The sequence below is a fragment of the Vicugna pacos genome, chromosome X (genome assembly GCF_048564905.1).
Source record: "Vicugna pacos chromosome X, VicPac4, whole genome shotgun sequence".
Taxonomy (NCBI): Eukaryota; Metazoa; Chordata; class Mammalia; order Artiodactyla; family Camelidae; genus Vicugna; species Vicugna pacos.
This window is the reverse complement of record NC_133023.1, coordinates 95125304-95152574: the sequence shown is the minus strand read 5'-3', so window position 1 is coordinate 95152574 and position 27271 is coordinate 95125304. Positions and strand designations below refer to the sequence as shown.

Sequence of the window (27271 nt, the reverse complement as noted above, 5' to 3'; positions counted from 1 at the left end):
AGACTACTACCTTCCAAGGCCACCCCTGTTGCTCTTAATGGCCTATCATATGGAGTGCTGCCATTACATGCATCACATGGTAGCACAAGGTGCTCTCCGAATGGCTGAATGACCCATGGGGGAGGGGCGGGGAGCAGCCATGATGCCTCCATTGTGAAGTGGCCTCTCAAGAAAAAGGTCTCCCATTGGTGGAAGCTGGCCCAATGGCTGCCTCTGACTTGGTTAAAGCCTCTGTATCAGCAGGCAATGTGCTTGATTCTAATGGCAGCACCCCATATGATACATGGCAGCACTAGGTGCTCTCTGATTGGCTGAGGGACCCACAGTGAGAGGAGGGTAAAGGGAGGGGAGAGGAGCCATGATGCCTCACAGAGGAGGCATCATTCCTCTTCTCCACCTGCCATGGGTCCTTTAGCCAATCAGAGAGCACCTTTCATTGAGTTGTTAAGTGATGTCAGGGATGGTTTCTGCCACCCTCTCAAGTCCTTCTCCTAGGACTAGGTCTGGAGAGTGAAAGTGGATGTCTTTCAGGAGACTACTACTTTCCAAGGCCACCCCTGTTGCTCTTAATGGCCTATCATATGGAGTGCTGCCATTACATGCATCACATGGTAGCACAAGGTGCTCTCCGAATGGCTGAATGACCCATGGGGGAGGGGCGGGGAGCAGCCATGATGCCTCCATTGTGAAGTGGCCTCTCAAGAAAAAGGTCTCCCATTGGTGGAAGCTGGCCCAATGGCTGCCTCCAACTTAATCATATACTCTGTGTCAGCAGCCAGTGTTCTTGTTTACCACCCCTGCACCCCAAACCATAAGGTCTGGTCATAAAGACAAATAGGGGTGATCTTGGAAGGTCATGCTCCCCTATGACACCCCCACCTCCACACACTGCAATACACCTTGGTAATGGAGTTCAGAGTGTTCCAGAAGTCATCCCTGACATTGCTATTCACATGACTGACCAAGGTTCTCTCTAATTGGCTGAAGGGACCCAAGGGTGGGGGCCAGGGTGGGGTGGGGGTCAGATCCCTCCATCATGAGGTGTCAACTGGTCCCTGAAGCTACATGTTCTCATTGGTGGGAGCTGGACCAATAGCTATCCTCCTACTTAATAACAGTTTCTGTCTGCCAACCACGTGGGGGTTTGTGTTAGATCTAAAGGTGAAAAGGTCTCTCCCCCATTACCACTCTCCTGAGTATACAAAAAGCATAAGCGAGTTTAAATGAAGGGATTATTATGTCTTGAGACATTAAGAGGTAAATGTCGCTGAGAGTTTGTGGAATAGGATAGAGAGTGTTACACAAAATGGGAAAGGAATGTTTAAGTCTTCCTGTGTAATTATATGTAAATGTACATAATATATGGTCTATATAATTTTTATACCATATAAACATATAATGTAAAAACATTTCCAGTCAGAAAAGGTATGGGCCTTTTCCTGACCCCATTTGAGTCTTTTGAAACTGATTTTAATTTGCTTTGGGGATATATATGAATTGGGTCATGGTTGCTATGGAGATCTCAAAGCTCATCCTATCTTCTCTGTGATTCTGTCTGAAATGATGTCTTTGGGGAGATTCAAATTATGAGAATGAGGACTGTGGGTGTCTGCCTCTCAAGATGCCACTTGTTATCAGCTACCATCATCTACTAAACTCGAAAGGTTCATAGATTCCCAATCTTAATAGATGATTACATTTCATAGTAGATCTTTTATCCTGTCAACCATCCTGAATAACACACCAAATTAATTTGGGGGCATAAATGGATGTGCTTTTTAGGAGAGTTTGGCTCTATTTTCAGCTGTGAATTATGCATTAGTAAGAATTATTTGGACAGCATTCATCATCATTTCCGAAGTTAATGAAATTCCATTACACTTCAGTACATTTTCATTTCAACCAGTGGTAAATTAATTCTCCTTCACTCTTTCTGTCTCAGTCTCTCACTCCTCTTTTGCATCATTTACAGTAGTTACAGAGTGGGAACACAGAGAGGTTTCATAACTCGAATAAGTTAAATAAGGGCCAGGAAAGACAGATGTTACTGATTCCCTCTATAATGATGATGTGCTCTATAACTCAATGCCAAGATGAACGAGGCTGCCTGTTTTCATGGCTGTCACTGCTGTTTCCCTGCTGAAGAACTCAGGGCAGTGTCTAGGCTCAGGGGCTTAGGTGGGCTACCACTGAGAAGTCTGGTGCCTGTCTCATCTCCTTAACACATTTCTTCCACTTAGGAGCTGCCCCCGCAGTAGCCCATGCCACCCAGTCACAGTGCTGAATAGCTTGTTTGACCTGGGGAAGCTCTGAGCAAATGAGAGGGTCAGTAGCATTGGCAGGTCCAGCATCGCCTCACTGAGAAGCAAACCTGGAGCTCTCCCAGGTGCTGGATACCTCCCTTTCATTTTATTGGCCTTGCCCTTCCTTGGTCCCACTCTGCTTCCAGCCCTGCTCACAACTCAAACCAAATCCTGCTCCCACAGGTCCCCTGCCCCATGGGCAAGAAACCTCTTCTGGTTCTCTAGCAACTGACCCAAGTCCACGCTGGAAGCTACTTTGATCCCTACTCACAGGAGCCTCTGCATGTTTCTAGAATCCTCTTCTAGCTAATAGTGGTTAAAAGGGAGTTCGGGCTGTGAACTCAGAAAGCGCAGGCCTTGGATGTGGCAAAGCTGTCAAATACTGAACCGACTTGAGTCCTAACTTCCACAGCACAAAATGGAGATGCTCTCTCTCTCACAGACTGATAATGAGGAAAACACGAGATAATGTACGGGAAAATATCGAGCACAGGGCTTGAAACTTGGCAAATGGCAGTTATTATGATTATTACTAGGTCGTTCTAGTGATGCTCACCGACTGCTTTCTGGTTTGTTCTGCCTTTCCCCTTCTATTTGCTGTTTGGTACAGCCTCCTGCTCATCCTCGATGAGGCTTGGAGGGATAATGGTAGCACTAATGAGTGACCCGTCCAGCCCCACTTACACTCATACCCCTGGCTTCCCAGTCTAGGCCAGTCTAGGCCAACCTAAGCATGCGATTTGCCTCCTTCCTCACTTCCCCACTCATAAATCTCCCCAGATCCTTTTGTTTACATTGGTTCTTTGAAGGTTAACATTCTGCCTACAGCCAGTTTGGGAAGAGTAGGGCTTTTCTCTATTCTGTTTCATTCAGCCCAGCACCGGGTCCCATCAGGCTCTGGGCTAGGCAAAGAAATATTTATTGAATGCTTGTTCTATTCCAGACACCACACTAAATACTAAAGATTTAATGATCAGCAAAATTACACATGGTCCCTGTTTTCAGAGAACTTACCTTACTAGGGGAGGAAGACACATTAATGATTTAATAACTCAAAGCTAAGATAGATGCTCTGTAGAGAGAGTTTTACCATAAAGCTAAAAAAAAAATGAAGCTTCTGGTAAACTTCAAACCTCCTCATTTGAACAGACCCTGTAAGTGCTGGGAGATACTGGGAGTCATAGAACATTCTGGATGGAAAGGGATATAGACATGAAAGTCAACCCCAAGAGGATGCAGGACTTGAAGTGAAGAGGAAAACCATGTTCAGAGTGTTTGCTGATTTAATTATACAAATTAAAGGTGACATATTATAAACTTTCAGCTCTCAGGCAGATGTATGTTTTATCTAAGAAAAAGAATGGGACTTTTGAATCATTTATAGACTGAAAGTGCTCCGAATTCCTAAATATCAAAACCATACAAAAACAAGTCTGTTTCCACGGCTGAAAAAAATCCTCCATCAATTCTGTCAGAACAATTAGAAATGACCACAGTCAGAGGAATTGTCTTCTGATCAATGGTGTTCAGCCAAACTGACTGGAACAAAATCAACCAGATGGCAATCCCACTGACAGTACAATCATCAGCCATTTTCTACTCCGAAAAAAAAAAATGACCTTTACGTGAGCAATTCAGGCGTGTAATAACAACACAGACTCTTGTGTACATATAATAGTCATCACTTTAGATTACTCTTCAGCTTGATTTAGTTGCCCTGTGTAACACAATGTATATTTATTCAGATTATTTGATGCTCTCTACTTCAGTTCACTCCAGACAGGTTCCTTCCAGAGGTAAAAGGCATATTTATTTGCCTACTTTAACCAAATTGGCAGGCCATCAGGCAAACACAACTGTACCTACATCTGTCTAGTAAGCTGCCCAGAGCTCCCAGGCTAGGAGGGTGATTTGAGTCAGGTGGAGATAAGAGTTGGTAACCTTGACTATATGTAATTCATAGTTGTCGGGGGAAGTGACAGAACTGGGGAGGTGCCCTACTCTTGCTGAAAGCAGAAGCCATCAATGAGGGGAAGTAATCAGTATTGACTGTGAAAGGTACAGTAAATTCCCTGTGACCACATGCCTCTCCTTATCAGATGTTCTCCAACAGTCACCAGTCCTGGGAAGCTCAGGGTGCTGGGACTTATTTGAAACACAGCAAATTTGTACATAAATACAAGGACTAAAAGGCAGCATGATGCGGTCACTAGAGGGAGCACCGAATAAGACTTGCCCTCCAGAGACCCTATAACTTTAATAGAAAGAATGTCAAAGAAACTCCCCTCTTTGGACCAGGCTTCAGGCTGAGATAACGAACTTAAGCCTTTCTCCAGGGTTCTTCATTTTACTCCGGAATGATTTAGTCAGCACATAACACTTGACCACTACCGTTTTTAGCTACTGCCCCTGTCAGGACCTGTTTATAACAATACTTTATTGTAGCCCCAGACAAGAAAACCTCCATTCCAGACAAGAGAACAAATTATTACACATTTTCATCCTGCTTCCATGAAGATGTCTTATCTCACCAGCAATATATGAGAGGTCCAAATACTGTACATCCTTATCGGCGTTTGACAGTGTCAGTTTTGGTTTTGCTTTGTTTTTGTTTTAGCCATCCTGATCTGTATGCAGTGGCATCTCACTGTGGCTTTAATTTGCATGTCCCTAATGACTAAGGAGGTTTGAGCATTTTTTCACGTGAGCCTTTCACGTGAGCATTATGCTTGGCGCAGAATAATTGCTCTTTACCAAGATTTCAGGTGGTTTCTAATCCCTTCTTCCCAAATACATGATTTTAACAGAGGCCATCAAGAGACAAGACCTTACATCCCCACTCAAGATTTTAAGTACCAGTCACATGCTTGAGGAGAAAGGCATGGGGGAGCTAGGGAGACGGGTTTCTTTGCAAACTTCTCACACACCACACCATGTAAGTGACCACTGAATTCCGCTAGTAGGAATTGCCCTAAATCTAAAAATTCTTTTCAATACTATCTTCTCTGGATTAATCAACACACACACACACACACACACACACACACACACACACACACTCAGAGACAGTTTTCTTTGTTTATGTTTTTTTTTTTTGGTGGGAGGAGGTAATTAGGTTCATTTATTTACTTATTTATTGTAATGGAGGTACTGGGGATTGAACCCTGAACCTCTTGCATGCTAAGCACAAGCCCTACCACTGAGCTATACCCTCCCCTAGTTTTCTTTTTCTTTTTTTAATTAAAAAAGATTTCAATGACTTGAACAGTATAGGCGGACAGCTAAATTAAAAGGCGGCTGTAACAAGTCACTGAAAAACCTCCCATATGCACTGCCGGCTGCATTATTACACTTGTGATTCATATACAATGAGATGGGAACATTTACTATCCTTAGTCTCCTCTTCACACTCTGAAATGAAGTCTGTAGTTTCTTATTTCTTTGGCTGTTTAACCCAAAAAAAGGCACCTTGATTCTTGAAGCCTGGAACCTGATTACAAAGTTCATTCTGACTCACTAAATACTCGAGTATCTAAAACATACTAAAACGAGGGTAGACAATCTAGGAGAATTTAATGACATAAAAGACATAATCTCAACCCCTGGAGGGCAACTTCTGGTCTACATGCACCTTGAGCTTATTTCAAGAAATAGCTGAAAATTATTTTAGTCCATACTTGCTGCGTGGAGTCTAGGCATGGGCTGAGGCCTCTGTTTTTGTTTTTGTTTTTGTTTTTTAATGAATCTTTTTTGATGACCCAATACCAAGCTGTCTGTAGTCTCTGACTAGTCTCCGACTAACTTCCTCCACTCACTTCCTCTTTTTTAACAGCATTCTCAGCTTGTGTTCAACTATTTCCTGTTGACATTTTCTAAATGCCTTTGTTTAGTATTCTCTGCCTTAAAACCAAAAAGAGAGAGAGAGAGAGACAGCACAAAATGTTATATAAGCCTTAGTATGCATCCTTAGCCTAAGGAACCCCCCCAAAAAAGTCAGAAATGGGGAGGGGTGGGGCAAGAGTAAAATTACTGTTGTGCATATTCTGTTCATATCACGTAGATACATCTGTAATAGGTGATAGATGGATTCTTGTTCATGGAAACTCTTCACCTAACTGATAATTTAATTGGAGGAAGAGAGGATCGTGTTTGAAAACAAACAGTGGAGGGAAATCTATCCCTTTTAATGAATAATTCTGTTCAGGCTTATTACTGAAGGGAATTTTGTATGAAAGAGGAAGGAAGGTTTGAATCACTTAACTATTCTTAACAATCCCTGTTAATAGAGAGGAGCAATTGTTCTGATGAGCTGAAACAACAGATAATCACAAATTCTTCCCCTTAGTCACCTGTCCTCCTACAGTCTATCTCCCCCTCCACCCCCATCCAGCAAACAATTGGTTGGAAATTAGGGAAAATATTTTCCCGAGGTAATCTCTCCCCCTACAGGCAACTGGGCTACCAAGCCGCTGCATCAATTCCCCGAGGAGAGGCTGTATTACTAGAATGCCTCTGTGCTAATTTACAACAGGGTCTGCACGTGGCAAGAAGGGAACCCTCTCCTAGAGATGGAAATGTAGACGGTCCCTAGCCAGAGTACGCATGCGCACCTCCTGCTTCCCGACATTAGCACATCTGGGAGGCCAAGGTCCCAGGAAGGAGGGTGGTATAGGGCTGTGATTAAGGGCTAAGGTAGTCAGGAGAGCCGTGGGACTCTGGTAAACTCTCTGACCCTCAGCTTACTCAGCTGAAAAATGAGGATCAGGATCATAATTATTATCTCATTGGGCTTGTGTCAGATGTAAATGAGATAATAAAGGCAAAGGCCCTGACTCAGTGGATGCCCTTGGTGATATCAGCCACTATTATTATTACTACTGTCATCATCATCATCGTCATTAAAGATTGTTGACTGTGCAAAGAATTGACTACTTCAACTTGGGGCTATGAGATTATTGCAAGTGATTTATAATAAAAGTAGCAAAAGCTTGATTTTTAAAAATACATTCTAGCAGATTACGCCTGGTGCGCCGGGAGCCACTCCAAGGGTGGGCTGCCTCTCAGCAAGATGAACATAGGTGGTTAGAGGCCTCTGGGAGTCCCAGGGAACAAGTCCTTCCTTCTTCCCAGCACAGAGAGCGCCTTCTAGTGCTTAAAGCTCCCCTCAGCATCAGCAACTCCAGCTTTCCGCCCAACTACCCATTCCTTCCCACCAGAACCCTCAGGCGTCCTTTAAATATGCAAATAGCATTGATTAACATCTCCTAATATTGCTCCAGGCCCAGGAGCTATATTCGCCTCTGATGGTGGTGGTTTTACAACTCTCTAATCTCATTCATTTGCGGTGGATTTTATCAGATCAGTTTTCAGAGTTCTGGGACCAGTCTCCTGTCACCCCTGCCTAAGTTAACTACCTGTGTGACCTTGGCCAAAATATCTTTCCTCTGTGCTATGAAATAGGTTGTCCTAGAAATTCTCTGAGGATGCTTCCTTCTTGCTCAGACCTTCTAGGGTTCTGGGATTCCAGCCAAAAGAGGGAGAGGACCACGGGAAAAGACTCAGTCTGTACACATCATTACATCTACTTAATAGTAATGCCCAGAGAAGCTCTTCTCCCAACTTCATTTAGTCAAAGGGAAAGAGATTGGTTTGCAGAAACCTTGTAAGAGTTAATCTGTGAAATCCCCAGAACGATCTGGTCAACTGGATGATTTCTGGTCGCTTTTCCCTAGGCCAGCACAGGAGCCGACCTTGCCTGGAAGCAACGCGCCTTTTCCTCACTAGGTGGCAGCAACACTCAGCTTTGCCAAATAGCAAAAGCATCCTTTCTATGGTCATGTCTGTGATGAGCTCTATCATCTACAGGTTTGATTCAGGACCTTGATACTTAGTGGTTCTATTTTCCTGAGCAACTAAACAGGTTTCATTCCCATAACAAGCAATAGCAAATTATGGTAGAGATTTCAGAAAAAGGCATAGAACGCAAAGCCAGGAAAGAGCCAAAGCAATGAGTAGGAGCCCTTAATTTGTAGAGGATGGAACAGAACTGGAGTGATTTACCCAAGGTCATACACGTAGGTCGTGGCACAGTGGGAACTGGAACTCAGGCCTCTTCAGTAACCACCCCAATATCTTCCCCCTTCCTTCTTTTGGGAGGTGAATATGTTGATAGTTTCATTTAGTAACTGTGCACCCGGGGTGGGGCAGGTTGAGTTCCTCATCTATAATATGGGCATAGTAATAGTATCGACCTCATAGAGTTTTACTAGAATTAGAGACCACGCGTGTAAGGGACGAGGAGGGAGCACACTCAGGGAGGCAGGGTGTCACAGACAGGCAGGTGTGTCACACATAGGTATGCCCAAAGGCATTTTGTTCCACAGTTTGCCATGACACAGTCTGATACAACATATGACATACACGGTTTTCCTTCTCTTTTTCCCATGGGGACAGTGAAGGGATTTTTAACAAAAACAAGAACCTACAGTCAGGAAATAAGAAATGGGAGGCATCGGTGTCCGGTGAGAGGATATCTAAAGCCTGTTTCAGCGCTGACAGCCTCCCAGCAGTCTCTGGTTCAGATATTAAGGTGAATTGTGCCTAACTCCAGGTTTCTCCCTTAGGAGAGGATGTGAGACTCCCTAGGTTACGTTCCAGCATCCTGACTTGCTCACTGCAACAAGACCTGGGGTACCACGCCCCGGCTAGTCCATTGGACTACTTTTGAAACATGGATGAGGCCAGCAAAAGCGATAGCACGCATGAAGGTGAGTCTCATCTTCCTCCTGACAGTCTATTGCGGGGGGGAGCATCACATTTGTAAATATCATCATGGAACTGTAACCGGGGACTCACTTGGCAGAAATCATTCTTAAAATAGAAACTACTCAGTCTCTCCAGAAAGCCTAGGGCTGGGCCAGGGAATGGTGTAGAGTCCTAGAGAATTACTGTAGCTAAATTAAATCCACGTGATGACCATGTCTTACATTAATAAAATGCCTACACATTTATACAATATTTTGTTTACTCTTTACAAGGCACTTTGGGATTTTTCTCCCATTTGATCCTTGAAACAACCCTGAAGTCAGTAGGGCAGATAACTCACCATCTCATAAATGAGGGGAGGAGGGGAGGCAGGAGAAAACCAAGCACAGATGCCTTAAAATCAAACAGGCCTGAGTTCATATCACAGCTCTGGCACTTCCTTGGTGTGTGGTATGTGACTCTGGGCAAGTTAATCTTTCTAAGCCTCAGTTTCCTCATCTGTAAAATGGGGATGATAGTGTCCACTCCAAAAGTGGTTGTTAGGATTAAATGGGATGACGCATGGAAGCGAAGGGCCTTCACACTCCAAAATGTAACTTGTTAGTATTAATCATTGACAATTTGTGACAAAAGTCAGAACATACACTGCAAGTTCAGTGGGCTAGATGTTCAAATTCAATCACATAGATGGATACCTGGATACATAGATCCGCAGTTAGATTTGTATCTTTGAAATCAAAATCATCTTCTTGGCCATGATGGGAATTCACAGGTGAATCCCCAAGATTTTATTTAATGAAGCGCTTGGAATGGTCACACTTCCCTGGGTGGCTTTTGTTAGATTCTGCCTCATATTAATACAGAACTATTCATCTTGTTCTATAGTAGCATGGTCACTTCTGCTCCAAGATTCTCTGCAGAAGGAGGAAGTTAGAAAACAGCCAGGAAAGCACTAACACTGCCAAAGGTTGAAGGGTGGGGTGAGGAGGGGCAGGATATGAAGTTTCAGCCAAGAATCCCCAGGTTCCTTTTTCTGTGCCCAGACAGAAGAGTTAAACCACTTTTTCTGTCAATGATAGTCTCCCGTCACTGGTCACACATGCAGTAAACGTGGTATTTCTCTGACGAGCAACCTGCTTTGAAATCTCTTCGTGTGTCTTACTCCATTCTTGAGAACACATTCTAAAGAAACCAGCTTTAGCATAGGGGATGGGAAGGTGGCAAGGTAGGTAAGGTTGTTCCAAGCCCTGCTATGTATAACGGTGAAAAACTGGAAACCACCCAAATGTTCACCAGTGATAGAGTGTATACAAAATAGTAGAGTCCACAGACCAGATGGAATATTCTTTGGGCATTAAAAGGTAAGTCTGCAGGTAAGTAAGTCTGCAGTCTGCGTTAAGTGAAAAAAAAGAGATCAAGATGTGGTCTAGATACAAACATTACAACTATGTAAACTCAAAATCTATGTGGCTATGAATATCCAGGAAAGAAAATGTGTAATGGACAAAGCATTTTAATTTCGTTCTGCCACTTTACAAGCGTTACTGCATTGAATCCTTGCAACAACGAATCATCTTGTCAATTGTTATGCATAAAAATGCTCCCTACTGGGATTATAATTTGGATCGTGTGTAATGGCATTTTGAAAATGGGACTTGAAAACAGATGGGTTTGCAATTTACTAGCTGTGTGACCTTGGATGAGTCACTTCTTCTAAGTTGCTTCCTTTGTAAAATGAAGAGGGAAGCTGGCTAGATTTTACAACGAAATTTACAGACACTCCAAATCGAGTGTCTTTGAGCTGTCAAAGAAGTCCTTACCTGAGTTTTTTTCCTAATTTGAGTTTTTCTGTCTCTGGCCTACCCTGAAGTGTCCCTTAACAAAAGGGTTGTTTTGAAACGTGATGTAAACTGCCACTGGAGAAAAATATAAGTGACTTTTCTATTTTAAAACAAGACACAATCCAAAAGGTTATAGTATGATATTTCATATTTCCCTGAATTCTGGGGACCAGACTGTCTACCACACCCAGAGAATTGGCAGAGACAGCAGGGAGGGGGAAACAGACGCAGAAAGAATTTGGGACCATGCACAGACAGTGTGAGAGAAAAATGCTGAAATTCTGTGCTGTGGCTTCCCGGAGGCCAAACGGAAACTAGAATCTGCTTGGTTTCCAGTTAGCATTTCAATAAGTTTCTCCCAGGAGGTGCTTCCCCCAAGTGCCCGCCGGCCTTCGGAAGTGGGTGGAGCAGGGTGTGTGGTCACGTGACGTGAGTTAACCACCCCACCCCACCCCCCAGACCTTCAAGGCCCATGTTTTGCCTTGAATCCGATTCGGATTCTTATCTGAAGCCGCTTCACCTTCTGCCTTACTCTCAAGAGAGATGCTCTCTTCCTGCAAGAGCTAATTTCCAATAAGGCCAGTTCTGTTTGTAAGAAATGAGGACACTGCCGGCATGCTAGTGGCAGCAGTCTATCTGTTTGGACCACATCTGCCCCCGCCTCGTGCCTTCCCCACCAGGAGATGTGCCTGGGGGAGGGGGAAGGGGGTCTGTGACTGCACCTCAGGCTTCGCCTGCACCTGAAGGGAATCAGCCCTACCTTGTCCCGACCTGAGACAGGGGAGCAGGGAAGGAAGGGGGGTGGGGAGCAGGAACACAAAAGGTACTGGCCCTCTGTGAAGCCCCAGTATTCTGATTTTAACAGATTTCAAGTATATGAATGACTCCTGTGTTTGTTTTCCCCCAAACAAGCCCCTTTGTCAGATACTTACAATTAGTATTCTTTGCATAAAAATGTGATTTCTTGTCTCTGAATGCAGACCCCTTTGGGGTTGCAAAATGCCTGTTCTCTTGGCCTCCTGTCTTCATTCCATCACCTGGTGAAACGTCTCCAGCCGTCTGGCCACAAATGAAAACTCAGTGGGGGGTCGGGGGAGGTGTGAGGACGAGATGAGGAAGTATGGAATTATCCCAGTCTGAGCTGTGTGGTGTGTTAGCATTATTAATCATATTCGGTGTTTTAGGGGATAATTCTACTGACCTCATAGCTAGAAAAACAAAAAAAAAACTTCAAAAAAAAAAAGGATAAGTGAGACAATGAGAAAAGTGCCTAGCACATAGTAAATATTAGCTTTTGTTAGCACTCCAAAATATTAGCTATCGTTACTACTACTATTTTATATTGAGCTCACATTGTGTATTGAGCACCATACCTGACCCTTTATATCATCTGATTTGAAGATCAATAAAACAGTTTTAAGCAACTGTTATGATCCTCATTTTACAGATGAGGAAACTTGCGGCTCAGGGTGAAAGAGTGTTTAAGTGGCAGGACCGGGACCCAAGCCCAGACGTACGGAGCTCCAAAGCCCCTGCTCTTTTCCCACAGGCAACGGCAACGGGCCGAGGGCAGGTTGGGGGACTTCACAATTCTCTTCAAATGTCATTTCCTCCTCCTATAAACAGAGCGAACACATCCCTGACTCACGTCTGAACAAAGTCATTTTACATTTCAATTTTTCCTTCCCCTGCAGTCAGCCCTATAGCAATTCCACAGGCCCAGGGCCAGATTCCAGCTCCTAGTGGAGGATGTGTGAATACCGTCGGCTAAGAAAATAGCAGGAGACCAACTGACAGTGGTCCCCGAAGTGCGATCTTACCCAGCTATTTCCCAGCAGGCTGTGGATTAAGATATAAATGAAACATATGGAGATGGGCAAAAGCATATGTCAGGCCTGCTGCGGCCCATGTTCCTGTCAAGCACACACGTGGGGTCGTTTTCAATCATGAAAACACCACCAAGCAGGCTTCCCAAATATTTCTACAGAACTAAAATTGCAATCAGTGCTTTATTTCTCACACCTTCTTTCTGAAGGCAGTCTCATCTACAGTTTCTCAGGGTGCACACATCCAGAAGGAACCAGAACTTGGCATATCATGCCTCCTCCCAGAAAGAGAAAAGAACAGGTTCCATAAGATTGAACAGCTCCTCCTGGATGAGTTTCAGTCGAATTAATTACCCCCAAGCATAATAATAAATATCGACAACAGAAACATATTGAACACAAACCCTTCACAAAGCACTGGCAGAGTTCTGAGAATAACACAGATAAGAATTTACTATCCAATAAATATGAAGCCTGATTTGAAGAGTCATTTCTTCCATGGAGCCTCTCAGGCTACACGAGTGCTTAGCCATCTCCTCCATCCTCACCGCTACTCCCAGATTCAGATCGCAGTTCCACATTGGCACGCTTTTAGTCCGGGCATAGGCTGCCAGGCACTGCCCAGAGCGGCCCTCTCTTCCTCTGGCTCCTCATACCTCTGGAAAGTTTGAGGACTCTGGAATCAGATTATCCTGAATTTGAATCATGCCTCTGTGAGGTGCGGGAAGAGTAGATATAAGAGGGCCGCGCAAGCCGAGAGGTTTGCCTGGTTCGGGGGCTGCAGAAGAGGGTTCCTTGGAGGAAGTGGTGAGACAGGAGTGTGGAGCAGCAGGTAGGGGCCAACTTATTGGATCCTTTACAAAAATCACGGCTGTTAAATATCCTTTAAGTATGCCTTTCACAACTTAGCGGGATCTCCATCTGTTTCCCTCCCGCGTCCGTTTCAGTTTCATGGGAGGATATAGGTCAAATTCCAGCTGGATTGCATAATGGTTCCCAGCGCTGGATCAGCAATTCTCACTTTTTTTTCTTCTTCTTCCAAAAGATTGTTTGCACAGCCTTTCACGTGTGTGTAGAGGAAAGAGCATGAGATAGGGCGTCAGGAGACCTGGGTTCCAGCTGTGGGGACTTGAGTCAACATGCCTCTCTGAGCCTCAGGGGAAAGTGAGGGGACTAAACTTAGTGGCCTTGAAGTTCCTTGCTAGCTCTCACATTCCATGATCTGTCCTCCACGGTAATATCTGGAAACTAAAGCAAAGCAAAGTCAAGGATATTTGTATTTCCTGAAAGCAGAGAAACGTTGTCTGTTGACTTGGCCTCAAGGATAACCTGCTCTTTTTCTCTCCTCCTCCCCATCTACCCCAAGACTCTTCTCTGAAAAACCCTGGAGAGTTTTCTTTTCAAGGGGCTGGCTGTTGGGCTGACCCTTAGAAATTTCACTCTGCATTGCTGAGTCCTTCACCCCAGCTACATGCAGAGATGAGAACCCCCTGGGAAGCCTGTTTTGGCTCTTGGCTGCCCACGTGTGCGTTCTGATAGACCCACGTGCCATGAAGACTGTGCACAGTGGTTTCCTTTGTCCTCTCAGGCCCTTTTGTCTCTCAAAGGACACATTCTCTAAATAGATCTAGGAGCTGGCCATGAGAAAACAATGAGGTTTAACAGTGCAGGCAACTCCGCAACTGTAACAACCTAGTGACAAACAGCTGAGTTTTGCAAAGGGTGGCTGGAGAAGAGCCGAGTTAGGGACAGGATTGTCTAACCATTCCAATCTTGGGTCACAAAGACTTGCATATTTCACTTTCCCCCTCATTCATCTAATGAGGTCCTTTTTATTTTTTATTTATTTATTTTCATTTTGGTAGGAGAGAAGCAATTAAGTTTATTTTTGGAGGATGTACTGGGGATTGAACCCAGGGCCATCATGCATGCTAAGCATGCGCTCTACCACTTGAGCTATACCCTCCCCCCATTAACGAGGTCCTTTGAAAACATAGGTGCATATGTATGTGGACTGTCCTGTGTATGGAGGGCCAAGAGCAGGAAAACCGTGTATGTAGTGTGCTGTAGCACACTCTGTCACAGGAAATTGTGGTACAAAATGCTCTCAGGCAGCCTTGCCTGCAGCTCCCTGTCGTGATGCCCCTCCCTCCATGGTGATGCTCACCAGCAAGGCCTTGGCCAGACCTTGGCTTTCAAGGACCCCTAGGGCAAAGCATCTGCCTGCCCTTAGTAAAAAAAAAAAATGTTAAGTATCAGGATGTGTACAACACTAGATCTGTATTAGAATTTTTAATATTTATCATCATCAGTGTTTTAATATTTACCAATTTTTAATATTTATCATCATCAAAGACATTAAGTACTCAGCTATACTTGACATCACAGTAGACATTATTTGGTACATTTCCTTAGAGGTATATGTTATACAATTAATGACACTTACAGAATCAGAAGCTCTGGGAACGGAGCCCAGCAAATCTGTGTCTTAACAAACCATCCTGACTTCTCTCTTTTCTTTTCATTTTCTCCCATCTGGATTTGACCAATTTTTAGCTCTGTTAGAAATTCTAAAGTGTCTTTAAAGGGCATTCTTGCTATTTTATGCTTTTTGGCATCCCCAGAAGCTTCCTTTATATTACAGGCCCTGTATTTAGAATTAGAAGGCACAGCCCATGTTTGCTCTACTTTATTTGAAGTCAAGAAAAAAAATGAGGACATTTTCTTGCCCTTTAATAATTTTAAGTCTAGACCTTTTCAACACCCTGGTGGCCATCGAAAATATTTTCATTTCTTCCTCCTGCAGTACTGTGGAGGCTTTTTGTGCTCTTTCATTCAACACATATTCATTGAAGGATAAACAGCGCGATAGATGTGGCGCGTTTTCCTTTACGGAGGTATTTTGAAGTCAGTCCTGAGTGCTTGGCTCTGCTGAGCCTTGCTATTCTAGAAGGAAGACTGCTTAACAGGAGTCATATGTATCTCCATTGCCAGATATATATGAAACACCCATTTTTCAATTTTTTTATGGAGTAGTTTGAGTCAATTCAATTAAAGACTTAAGAGACTGCTATACTGATACTTGAGTTAAGAGATGTAGTTGTAGGAAGACCTTCCCAATCATCAAAAGTGCAACACTGAAAAGGCTGAGTGTGGGGACTGGATCGGTGGAAATGTGGAAGACATGGGTTAGGAATTAAGAGCAGACTAGGGGCTCATCAGCTGGTAAACCGGGAGACACAGTGTAAGGAGTACTAGATACACATGGCCTTGAATCCTGGTCCTGCTACTTCCTAGCTATACTAACCCTGGGGAAATTAACTGTTTCCTCATCTGTAAAATGAGGATGCTAACAAAAGCTCTCTCATAAAGTGGTGCTGAGGATTATATTAAATAATCCACATAAACCTTTAAGCACTGTGCCTGTGAGCAGGCACTGGACAAATGACAGCTCTTACTATGTACCGGTAAGTATCCAAGACATACCTACTGCTCCAAACAGATTGTTACGGCCATCACCACACTCTTCCCCGCTGAGGTTTGTCTGATCCAAAGTGACAGTGATGGCCTCTTCTTCCTCTCCTAAGAAGCTCCAGCCCCCACCCTGGTCAGCTCAGGTCATGAGAATCAGCGCCCCCCACCCCCCACCCCAGGAAAGAGAGCAAGGTCACCCACGGTCCTCTGTGCAAAGGGAAGGGGAAGGAGAAGGGGGAGGGGTGCTGAAGGGTAATGGCCAGGGGGACCCCGAGGTGTTGCAGCAGGAATTCCAGAGCTGGGAAGGCTGCCATCAACCAAGCAAGAAATGACCAGAGCCTGAGGTAAGTCCGTAACTTAGGAGAGAAGAAAAGTGCAGATTTGGGAAAAGAAAGGAAAATATGAGTCGGCTTGGCAAGACACGAGTCCAGAATGAAACATCACTCTTCCCCCTGCATCACAGCCAAGCTGCAACAGATGCGAGGCAAGAGTCAGAAATGAGAGAATGAGAAACCGGAGGCCTGACTCCGCTGCGTGTGTGATGGGTGAATCTGACAGCTAGTTCACGATGGAGAGGAACAGCCATCTCACGGCCATGAAGCTTAGAACTCTTAGTACAGTGCTGTGGTGGCAGCTGTTTAAATGCAAATTTGTTGGACTTGATAAGTCCACCGAGTGTTTATTACATGTGAATTCAATATTTTAACAGAAAAAAAAGTGACAATTCCTAGACCTATTATGACTGTGGTTTGTGAATGTTTCCTGCTGGTGTCAGGTTTAAGGGAAAAAATAGCCAAGTAGGAAAAAAATAGTGTGCAGGATTCCAGTTCTTTTTTGCTCACTGGGGAACAGGCTTTCCAAATACAGGAGGAGAGGACTTGAGCAGCCTGGGTTCTTTCCCAGCTCTGAGTCTGTGTTGGCTCCAGAATAGATTCACTCTCTCCAAGCTGGCAGCTTTCAGCTCCAGTATTTTTCTGAGAAATATACAAACAGTCCCGTGGGGGCTCCTTAGGGAGCTGCTGTAGCCACAAGGAAACATCGAAGGGGACCCTGAGGTCTAATTATTCATTTAGAATCACTGTAGGACAGAGCTCTCTTTTTTTTCCAACCTGCCAGGCACAGAGTAGATGGTCAAAAAAGCTCTGTTGAATGACCTACCTACTGAATGAATGAATGAGTTGAAAACTCACAGTGATCTGTCAAAGAGGGTTCAGAGAAAGAAGGGTTATTTATAGATTAAAAGAAACCTAAAAGGCATATCAATGAATGCCATGTGTGGACCTTGTTTGGGTTTTTATTCAATGTAAAAAGATGAGGTAATTGGGAAACTTGAACATTGATTAGCTATTTGACCATTTCATTTGTCCTGCACTGTGGTTTTCAAAACTTTTAATGTTCTTATCATTTTTAAAATAAGAGATTTTACATTAAAATCCAGATTTCCAGCTTATTTTGAAAAATGGTACAATCTGGCCACAGATGGGCCCATTGCCTCACTCAGCTCCTTAGGGGAGGCTGAAATTAAGGTGCCATTGCATTCTTTTGATCAGCAGGTGCGAAATACGTGCCAATTCTTCCACAAAGGCTTCTTTGGTCACCCCAACCACGAGTGATTTCTCATCCCTCTGAGCTCTTGGAACCCATTTTAATTACTCACCCAACTCCCAGCATATGCTGCCTGTATTTGTTTTTTTGTAGACCTCTTATTGCCCCTTCCCCATTCACCTGGGCGGGATTAAGGCATTTAGAGTTTCTAAATGCTGCAACGATATGGAGGGCTCCTCCCCATATATATAATTCCAAATCAAATTTCACTTTTCAAAGTGGTGATGTTTAAAGAAGACAATCTTTCTAGATTTCAGAAAAATTCCCCAACTTACTTTGAAAAATGAGAAACCCACGGAAGAGTTGAAAGAAGAGTAAAATGAGCATCTATGTAACCCTCTAGATTCACCAGTTTTTGACATTTTGTGATAGTTGCTCTGTTTTTTCCTGTGAACTACTTGACAGTAAGTTTCAGATATTATGATACTTTACCCCCAATATCTTCAGCATTTACTTCTTAAGAAAAAGGACATTTCTCTACATGACCATAATATCATTCTCACTCCCAAGAAATTTGACTTTGATACAATAATATCTAATATACAGTTCATATTCAGATTTTCCCAGTTGTCCCAATAATGAATGCAAACCTAGGTTCTAATCGAGGATCATGCATGCTTACACCTGATCTCTTTAGCCTCCTCTGATCTGAAACACTTTCTTGGTGTTTGTTTTTAATCTTTCATTTTCAAGCATCCAGGTCAGTTGTTTTGCAGAATATGCCACAGTTTTGATTTGTTTGAATGTTTCCTCATTATTAGATGGGTTCAACATCTAACAGTGAGTTCAACATTTTCGACATTTTTACAAAAAACTACAAAGGTGATGCATTTTTCTAGATCTTCTGTTTGTAAGTTCCAGGTAAATTCATCAAAGCTGAATCTGTGTATATGTGTATGTGCCTTGCGCATGCATGATTAGTCACGAGTGTCATAATAGTCACGGCTACCATCTCCTGTACATCATGCAATGCATTGGTGTCTGTATATACGTAGGAGCAGGGCTTCACGTGCTATAATGGCAATTTTTTTCTGTACTAGTATTTTTTAAATTGAAGTATAGTTGATTTATAGTATTATTTTTCTACGTCTTCACCAACACTTACTGTACATTCTTTCATTTTTGACAAATCTGTAGGTGTAACATGGTATCTTGTGGTTTTCATCTGTATTCTCTCAAGTGCTAAAGAATTTCAGCATCTTTTCATATGCTAATTTGGCCATTTGTGTCTTCTCTCCTGTGAAAGGCCTGTTTATGCCTTTTGCTCACTTTTTGGGGGGTTGTCTTTTTCTTAAGTATTTTTAGATCTTTATGCATTCTTGATACTAATTATTGATGTATTTTATATGTATCTATCTGGAGAGATTAACACCAGTAAGTCCTCTCCTTCACTTTAAAGATCCACGAACACCCGAAAGGTAATTCACACAACTTTGAGACCTAACAGTGTCATGGTTTATTGTCAACAACTTAAAAAATTTTTACTCGTGATCAGGCCCCTAGAACCTCACAGGAACCTCTTTCCCAACCTTTCGCCCAACTTGGGCCTTTCTGTTGTTTTTCAAAGACTAGCAAACTCATAATGCAGGCGAACCCAAGAGGCACTAAGGAAGTGATCCTTAAATGAACGAATGAATGAAGAATGAATGTACTGCGTTTCTAGGTAGAAGTGATGAAAAGAAAAAGGACTGTTGGATAGCCAAGCCAGCTGATGATTGGCTGTCCTCCAAGATGAGGGTATGGGGGGAGCACGGGACGTAGAAGACGGTTTCCTTACACAAGGTGGTCCCGGAAAGTAGCGCTGCGGCGTTTGCGGGTCTGAGGCTGCCGCGGCGTCTCTTTGGGCCCCGCCCCGCCCCCCGGAGCCACGCCCCCGACCCCCTTGGCGGCCGCGCCAGAGCCTGCGCACTGGGGTCCCGGCGGCGGCGGCAGCAGCAGCGGCTCCCAGCTCGGCGGCTCTGAAGATGGCGGAGCGGGCTGGCGCTCGCGGCAGCACATCCCTGAAGGGGCTGCGGGAACGGATGGGTGAGCGGGCCGGCGGCTCCCGGGGGAGCTCGGGCGCGCGCGGGAGGCAGGGTTCCCGCGGCCCCAGGGACCTCTGGAGCGGCATGGCCCGCGCCGGAAAACTTTACTCCGGAGTCTCCTCGCGCGCGGTCTGATGTCCCCTCGTGCCAGAGCGCCCGGGGACGCGACGGGGCGACGGGACGGGACGGGGGCGGGAGGGGAGACGGCTGGCCCGCGCCGCCAATGGCCTGAGTCCCGCAGCCCGCGGTCCAGCTGCCACCGCCAGCGCCCGCACCCCCGCGGGCGGGGAGCGAGAGAACTAACGGGCGCTGCTGGGGCGGGAGGGCAGGGGCCTGGCACCCGGGACCCCGCGGACGGCCCCGAGCCTCGCCTGCCAGTGGGGGCGGTGGACGCCTTCGCAGACGGGACGCGCAGCTGCCGGGGGATATGCGGGCGCTGGGATAGCCCTCGCGGCCCGGGGCAGCCCTGAAGTTTTCCCGCGGCCCGGGGCGCTCGCGCTTTCGTCCTCTCCCACGATCTCAGTCCTTGTCTCTCCCAAGGCTTGGCTTCCTGCACCCTCCCGGTCAAGGGCCGGTGACGAGGGGGCCTTGGGGGGGGGTCTTGCTTTGAAAGTTGGGATGAAACTTGGCTCTCGGCTCCTCCGGATTTGCCTCCTGTAGCACATGACTTCGCCAAGATGTCATCTTCCGTGGGACCTCTTGCAGACCCCAGGCTGAGCTGAATGGGAGTCAGCGCTTCAAAGTGCTTTCTCCTAAACTGATCCCATCGCCAAAAAGTACCCTTCCCCCCACCCCAAATCGTTGATTTTATAAAATTGGATAGCGCATTGCTTAGCCCAAGAGACTTGTCCACTGCCTGAGAGAGGTAGTATTCGATTGTGGGAGGTTGCTTTTAGCCTGTTCTCAGTCTGGTTTCCTTTTATATGAGCTCGAATAAAACAGTCTTACTGATTTTGTTGAAATCCTTAAGGATTTTTTTCATTTGCAGTTGAGAATTAATTTTTAGCCTGGCTACTATTGGAAGGCTTTGTTATTTCAGAACGCTTTGAATCAACTCTCTGGAGGTGTCAGAAGCAAATACACTTTCATCGATCCATAGGGAGAAAAACTCTTCTTTTGGTCTCTGGCTTATTATGGTTCACCTAGAGGGGGACTTTGCAATAAATTCAAAGATTTGTATATTGAAAGTCGAAAAGTATTTTAAAGTTTTATATGGGACAGTTGCTTGAATTCACAGTATTTCAAACCAAAAGCTTAAAGCCATGATGCCCCAAAAAAGGAGGGGCTTAACCCAGAACCCTAGTTGACATCTTTGCTGCCCATTTCATATGTCCATTTCATATTAGGAATTGAAAACGTCACATGTTAAACTTTCAGAGAGGACCAACTTGACTAGAACTTGGTCTCAGCATGGCCTCAGCATTTTCCTAATGGGGACAAGGAGTCAGTGAAATGTTCTGCCACTTCTTTTCTGTTATCCAAATACCAGTGAGTAGACTTTGTTGCTGTTTAGGCAGAATTCTGTGAATGTACCTTATATTTGTGGTTCCCTGATTGCAGATTTCTTTGGGTTCCTATTTTTTTTCCTCAATATTTTCTCACGTGCAAACTGTCATAAAGCTATGAAGAGAGATTCTTGGTATGGGTGGAATGGATCCACAGGAGACCACATGACTTCCAACTGCTTGGCTTTGAGTGAAGGTGGATCCAAGACTGGGCCAGCAGCTGTAGGAAGGGTCAGGGACTGGGCTGCTGGAAAAGAACCTGCTGCTGACCTCCCCAGCCAGCACTTTGCAGGCTGCATCCAGCAGGAGCTCAAGATAAGACTGTAGCAATTGCTGCTTTTCATTCTGTTACCCAGATAATAGTGAGTAGCACTGTATTAATCTGTAGCAGTTAGTTTCATGGTACGGTTGTTCTCTGCCGTAACCACAGCCCTCTTTATAATAAAAACCTTCGGTCAGTTTTTGCAATCTCTGCCTTTGGCTACCTTATTAAAAAAATACTAGTTTATGTGATCTAATGTTTCTAATGAGTACAGAAGAAAAGTCTTGGAGAGGTGGGGGCTAAAGATTTTATGTTGAACTCCAAGTGATTTCAGGAGCACCAGCTGTGGCAGACAGTGTAGAATTTTTGCTGAGTAAGTACTGGGATGAGTATCATTGACATCTCACAGGATTAAGCATTTTGGGGTGATTGTGCTTGGGCGCGGCTTTAGGAAGATTATTACCATTCTTGAACTAGTAAGCTGTCGTGGAAAAATGTTCTTCCTTCTTGCATTGAGCTTGCCCTAGTGGAGCAGAGCTCTTGTGATACAGATCTTTGTGAGTGTTTTGAGGAAGCGGGTAGTTTCAGGAGAGAAGCAGAAATGTCCTACTATATTGAAGTCAGTAATGAGCTAAAATACTTTGTGTCCAGAAGGGGCCTCAAAATTTCAATGACATCATTTGAAAATCTGTCAAGTGAGAAGCATTCTTTAAGTTTGGCATCCTAGTGGCACCTGTTTTGGACTCACTTCATTCTGAGGCTTTTATTGAGCTAGCTAGCTAGGCTGATTGAGTTTGTTAAGTTTCCCCATCAGAGGGAATGATTTTCTTCTTGTAATGTCTTTTACACATTTTCTCTAAAGTTAGGCGTTTGTTAGCTGCAGCATGATAGTACTTTCTTTAAAAAATACATGGTAAGTGCTTTATTTAAAATTTTTTCCATTGCTGTGTTTCCAAAGTATATTTTAACCCAAAACCCATATATTTCATTTACTTATCATTCAGTCAGTTTTATGCATTTAGATCTTAATTCCTTCCTTGTGGTATTTTAAAAAGAAGTAACCTTAGAAGTGGCTGAGGTGGGATTATTAAACTAAGTCATGTAAAGGTTGATGTGGGTTTTATACAGTCTTGATAATTATATAATATTTCAAAATAAAATTGCTTCATAATCTACAGTTGGATAAAGTTCTGGCTTTACCAATTGCTGGCTGTGTGATCTTAGAAAGTTAAGTTTAGTTTCAGGTTTTTCATCTGTAAAAAAAAAAAAAGTGAGGAAAATAGTAATACCCTTTATAGGAGTGTTATGAGAATTTAATGTGGTAATACAAATGAAAAGAACTTGGTAAATGGTGAAATGATACACATTATTTGTTATGGCAGGTTTTAGGAAAGTACTACAAATACAGATTAAGATTCATAATTCAGTCTTAGTAATAAACTCTACACATTTTCTTATTTAGTCTTCAGGCAAAAGATAACTTTTAACTTTAATTTGAGAGTTAGTATAAGAACTATAGAAATACTCTGCTGCACCTTACTGTTACCTTAAAGTGAATGGTAAGTAAGTTCCCTCATTGGATGGAGTTGAATGTTCATTCTGTTAAGTTCATACATAAAGGCTTTCTCGAATTGCCTGGACATTTTAAATAATTTTTAGAACCTGTCCTTTTGGTAAATGTATTTCTTGCCAGTAGGAATTTGGATATAAAGCTCTAGAAATCAAATTTGATATTATAACCTTTGTATGATTTGGTTCATTATTCCCACCACAGCTGTTTCTAAGGTTACTTCTAATTAATAAGATCTTTAAATCTGGTAAAATTGTACATCTTGAGAGATATTGTCCTTATGGCCAACTGTATTGTGCCAAAATACGGACTTTCCGTAGGACTTTAAAGTGGGAAAACCAAATGCTGTTTTCTCTGTGCTCACATAGATACGTTGTGAGTGGGAGGTAGATACGTAGGATGGTTTAATTAATTTATAGTCTATATTTAAGAATTTTTTTCTTAATACACTAGTACTCAAATTCAGAGGATAATTATGGTCCACAAAACTGCTGGTAGTTAAATTACTGAGGAAGCTGAGAAGAGTAATTTTTAAGCTAGATCATGGATTATCTGAGCTATTAGGTCTCTGGGATTAAAAAAAAAATCCTTTTTCCCTTTTAAAATGGCAGTGCCTTTGGCAGCAATTGTGATGTCACCTTTCAAGGTTACTCTGTAAAATGGGTCCCAGATACCTTTCCTCAGTGGCAACTAACATCTCAAAGTCCATTCATTCCGAATACAGCCACAGCTCCTCTATTCCCCTATTTTGACTGCCCATCTTCAACTGTGCACATTTTTCTTGAAATATAGAAACCAGAGTTGTACGCAGTATCCACAGGGTCATAATTCAGTGCTATTCTCCAGCCCCTGCCTGAAGATGCCCAGTATTGTGGGGCATTTTAGATACAGCCATATATGGATTTTGTTAGAAGGGGAAAAAAACATATATTCTGACCATAGGTGTGTTTTTAAAATTCTTATTTTAATGTATTGGGAATTCCTCAATAATAACTTGTGTGTGTATCATCCTAGAATTTTAGTTTTTCTCACTTTCCCTCAAATTATGCCCCCATAATCTTATATTTCACCCTTTTTGAAGTTTACTTACCACTTTTCTACCTGTTTACACATGACATATATATTTTATATTATATAATTTATATTTATTTGCTCGACATTTTCCCACCTAGAATAATACCATCAAGTTGGAAACTCCTCGAGTGTTTCTCCACCTTCACTGTGCATCAGAATGGAGCTTTTAGCAACTGCAAAGGCTGGGTCCCACTCTCGCAGTGTGGGGACGGGGAGGGGAAGGCATTGCTAATTTTTTTAAAAGCAATTTTGGTGACTCTAGTTTGCAGCCAGGGTAGAAAGCCCCTGTCTAGGTAATGTAAAATGTATTCGTTCATATTTGGCCGAATCTCTGAGGCTGTCACTGTTGACAATTTAACTTCCAAATTCAGATCCATAAATTCCAAATCTTTTCTTTTCTAAATTCCCCCACTTTATGGCAAAACAATTTTTCCAGTTCCTTGCCAGCTCAGTTTTTCTAGTACTTGGTGTAATGTCTTGTCTGAGGCATTTTTGAAAACTATTAATCATTAGCTCCTACTCATCCACAAGCTTGTGCTGTGACTTCCACAAACCACTCTGTAGCTGCACACACAGGCTGGCACGGCCACAGTAAACACTTAAATTCTTCGTTAAATTATTGTTGAACATCATAGGTACTCAGTATGTCTTTGTTGTTGACCCAGAGTAATCTGTCATGATTTATGCCTTCTAGAAGAGATACTGTCTTATCATCAAAGATACAGTTGGCTGTGCTTTGCCACCCCGGATTGGCTGTTTGTATGCTTAATATCTAATCCTTTTCCTTTATCTCCCTGCATTTTAGTCGCTGCTGCTAACGCAATTGCTGAAGAAAGACGAAACCAGAGTGGCTTTAGCACTCTTGCACCTCAGTCTTCAAAGGCAAAGTCAGCATTTAAACCAGGTATAATTTCTAGAAAGCTTTGATAGATGTCGAAGTATCATATCATTAAAGTTTGATATCCCATTAATGCCTAACTATATTTTTATTTATTTATTTTTTTAGTAATAGATGGATCTGTGCTTAAAAATGATATAAAACAAAGATTAGCGAAGGAGCGAAGAGAGGAGAAAAAGAGACAGGAAGATGGTATGTGTTAGACTTTTTAAAAAAAGTTAAATGAGTGAATTATATGTTAAGGTTATTTGTTTCCAAAGTGGTTTTACTTACTTTTTAATCTGTATGATAGATTATACTTTCTAATAGTATGTGCTATATTGGATTAAAAGCTTGAACTAAATTAAATAAAGAAGGCCTATGAAAAATATTTGACCAAATTGTTTTTAATTTTTGAACTAGTAGTTTCTGTTAGCTTTTATTTTCTGAAAACTAAGGTATGAAAATTTCTTCAGTGTTTGTACAAACAAGCAAAATGGGATTTCAGTAAAAATGATTCTAAAAACAAAAGTGAAGTCGTTAATAATCCTAACATAGATATGATATCTTTCACTGGTTGCTATGATTCTCAAGTATAACTTTGTATCAGTTAGGATCTTAAAGAACGATCTTTTTCTACACCTTGAGAGAAATTTTCAACTATGTATTTTTCTCACCTGGTCTTGTAAATCCACTGCAAAACTAGTGCTCAACTTCATTCAAATGGAATAGCAATTGTCTTTGTTTTGGCAAGGAGGTGTTTCTTCCTGTAGCTCTACAAGAGTATTTTACAACTGCATAGATGCTCTCCAGGCTTTAGTGAGGGGAAATTTGAATATAGGAAAACATCATGCTGTTCAGTAGTGTGGTATTTGCCTGAGCCCATGAAGGTCAAACTGACGTCTTGATGTGGTCTGCCTAGATGAGGCCTTTGAAATGAAGTGTCCTAGTAGAAGGGGGAAAAAAACATATATTCTGACCATATGTGTGTTTTTTAAATTCTTATTTTAATGTACAGCAGGTTAATCTGGTGGGGTTTGACTTCAGCTCAAGTCAGCAGTAACATCACACGGAAGAAAATATTTCTTCTGAATTTGAAATTTTAGTTTGGACAGGAGGAGAGTCATCTAAGCCAATTCACTTCTTGGGAGTTAAATGAACACCCAGTGGAAATGATTCTTTCATGGCCATCTCTGTTCACTTATATAATAAATCTGTAGTTATTAGCATAGATTATGGTATTTTTAAGAAAGAGAATAAAATACATTAAGTTTTTCCTACTCTGTATGTAATGTGGAAAACTGAAATATTTTCTTGGCTCTTATACCTTGCATTTGGAATATTTCAGCTAATAAAGAAATACAACTGCTTGAGAAAGAAAGAAAGTCTAAGATCCTATATGAAAAACAGATGGAGGAAAAGCAACGAAGACTGAGAGAGCAGAAGGAAAAGGATGAGCAGCGGAGAATATCTGCAGAAAGAAAAAGAAAAGAAAAATTTCAGGAGGAAAGGGTACATGTTCTTCTAGCCTGTTAATCGGATGATAGATACGCTGTGTTGCCTGGTTCTGGGGTACTTTTTTTCTTAGCCCTTTTCTGCCTTTACTGGTCCCACCTGTGGAAGGGAAACCAATCCCAGTTCTTCCTTTCTTCTTTCCTTGCCCTGTTCTGATCAGACCCCTGAGTTTAGGCTCAGGAGCTGAGGTAAAGAGGAACCTTGCTAATCCAGGAAGAGAGCCCTGTCGACGTGCAGAGCCTGGGACCCAGGGTGCCAGTGAGCGGTGAGCGGTATGCTCTCCTACCAGAAACTGTTGTCCCCGCAAAAGGCCCTCCCTGACGGGCCCCCATCTGACGGTTTACTTCTCACAACCCCTGTCATGTGAGTGCCGGGGGGTGCCCAGCCGGTCCGAGCCCTGGCGCTCTCCCGGGGGTTCCCTGGCTTCCTCCTGTGTGCGCTCTCCCTCTCCCCCGCGAGCTCCTTTCTTTCTGTTGTTTTGAGGCCCTGCTGCTCTCTTTTCCTCTCTGGACTCCGTTTGGTGTCCTTGGCACTCTGTTGGTGTGAGTCACTGCCTTCGTTGTGCCCTCTCTCTCCCATTCTGTCCGTCTTCGGTCAGGTGGTCTTTGACTCTTTATATGTAGGCGTTTG

The 27271-nt window shown here is 43.2% G+C and overlaps 1 protein-coding gene across 3 annotated transcripts in view; it reads left to right on the top strand.

The window, feature by feature from the left end:
* MAP7D3 (MAP7 domain containing 3) overlaps positions 1–27271 on the top strand; it is a 58390-nt gene that overhangs the window by 9525 nt on the left and 21594 nt on the right. For 2 of the 3 annotated variants that reach the window (XM_072956037.1, XM_072956040.1), the window contains exons 1-4: positions 19730–19839; positions 25055–25153; positions 25256–25339; positions 26475–26638. In XM_072956037.1, the coding sequence (XP_072812138.1) occupies positions 19779–19839; positions 25055–25153; positions 25256–25339; positions 26475–26638 (408 nt within the window). In that variant the 5' untranslated portion in view covers positions 19730–19778. Of the gene's footprint in view, positions 1–8926; positions 9071–19729; positions 19840–25054; positions 25154–25255; positions 25340–26474; positions 26639–27271 lie in introns of those variants that run through there. The other variant, XM_072956039.1, reaches the window with a different exon arrangement.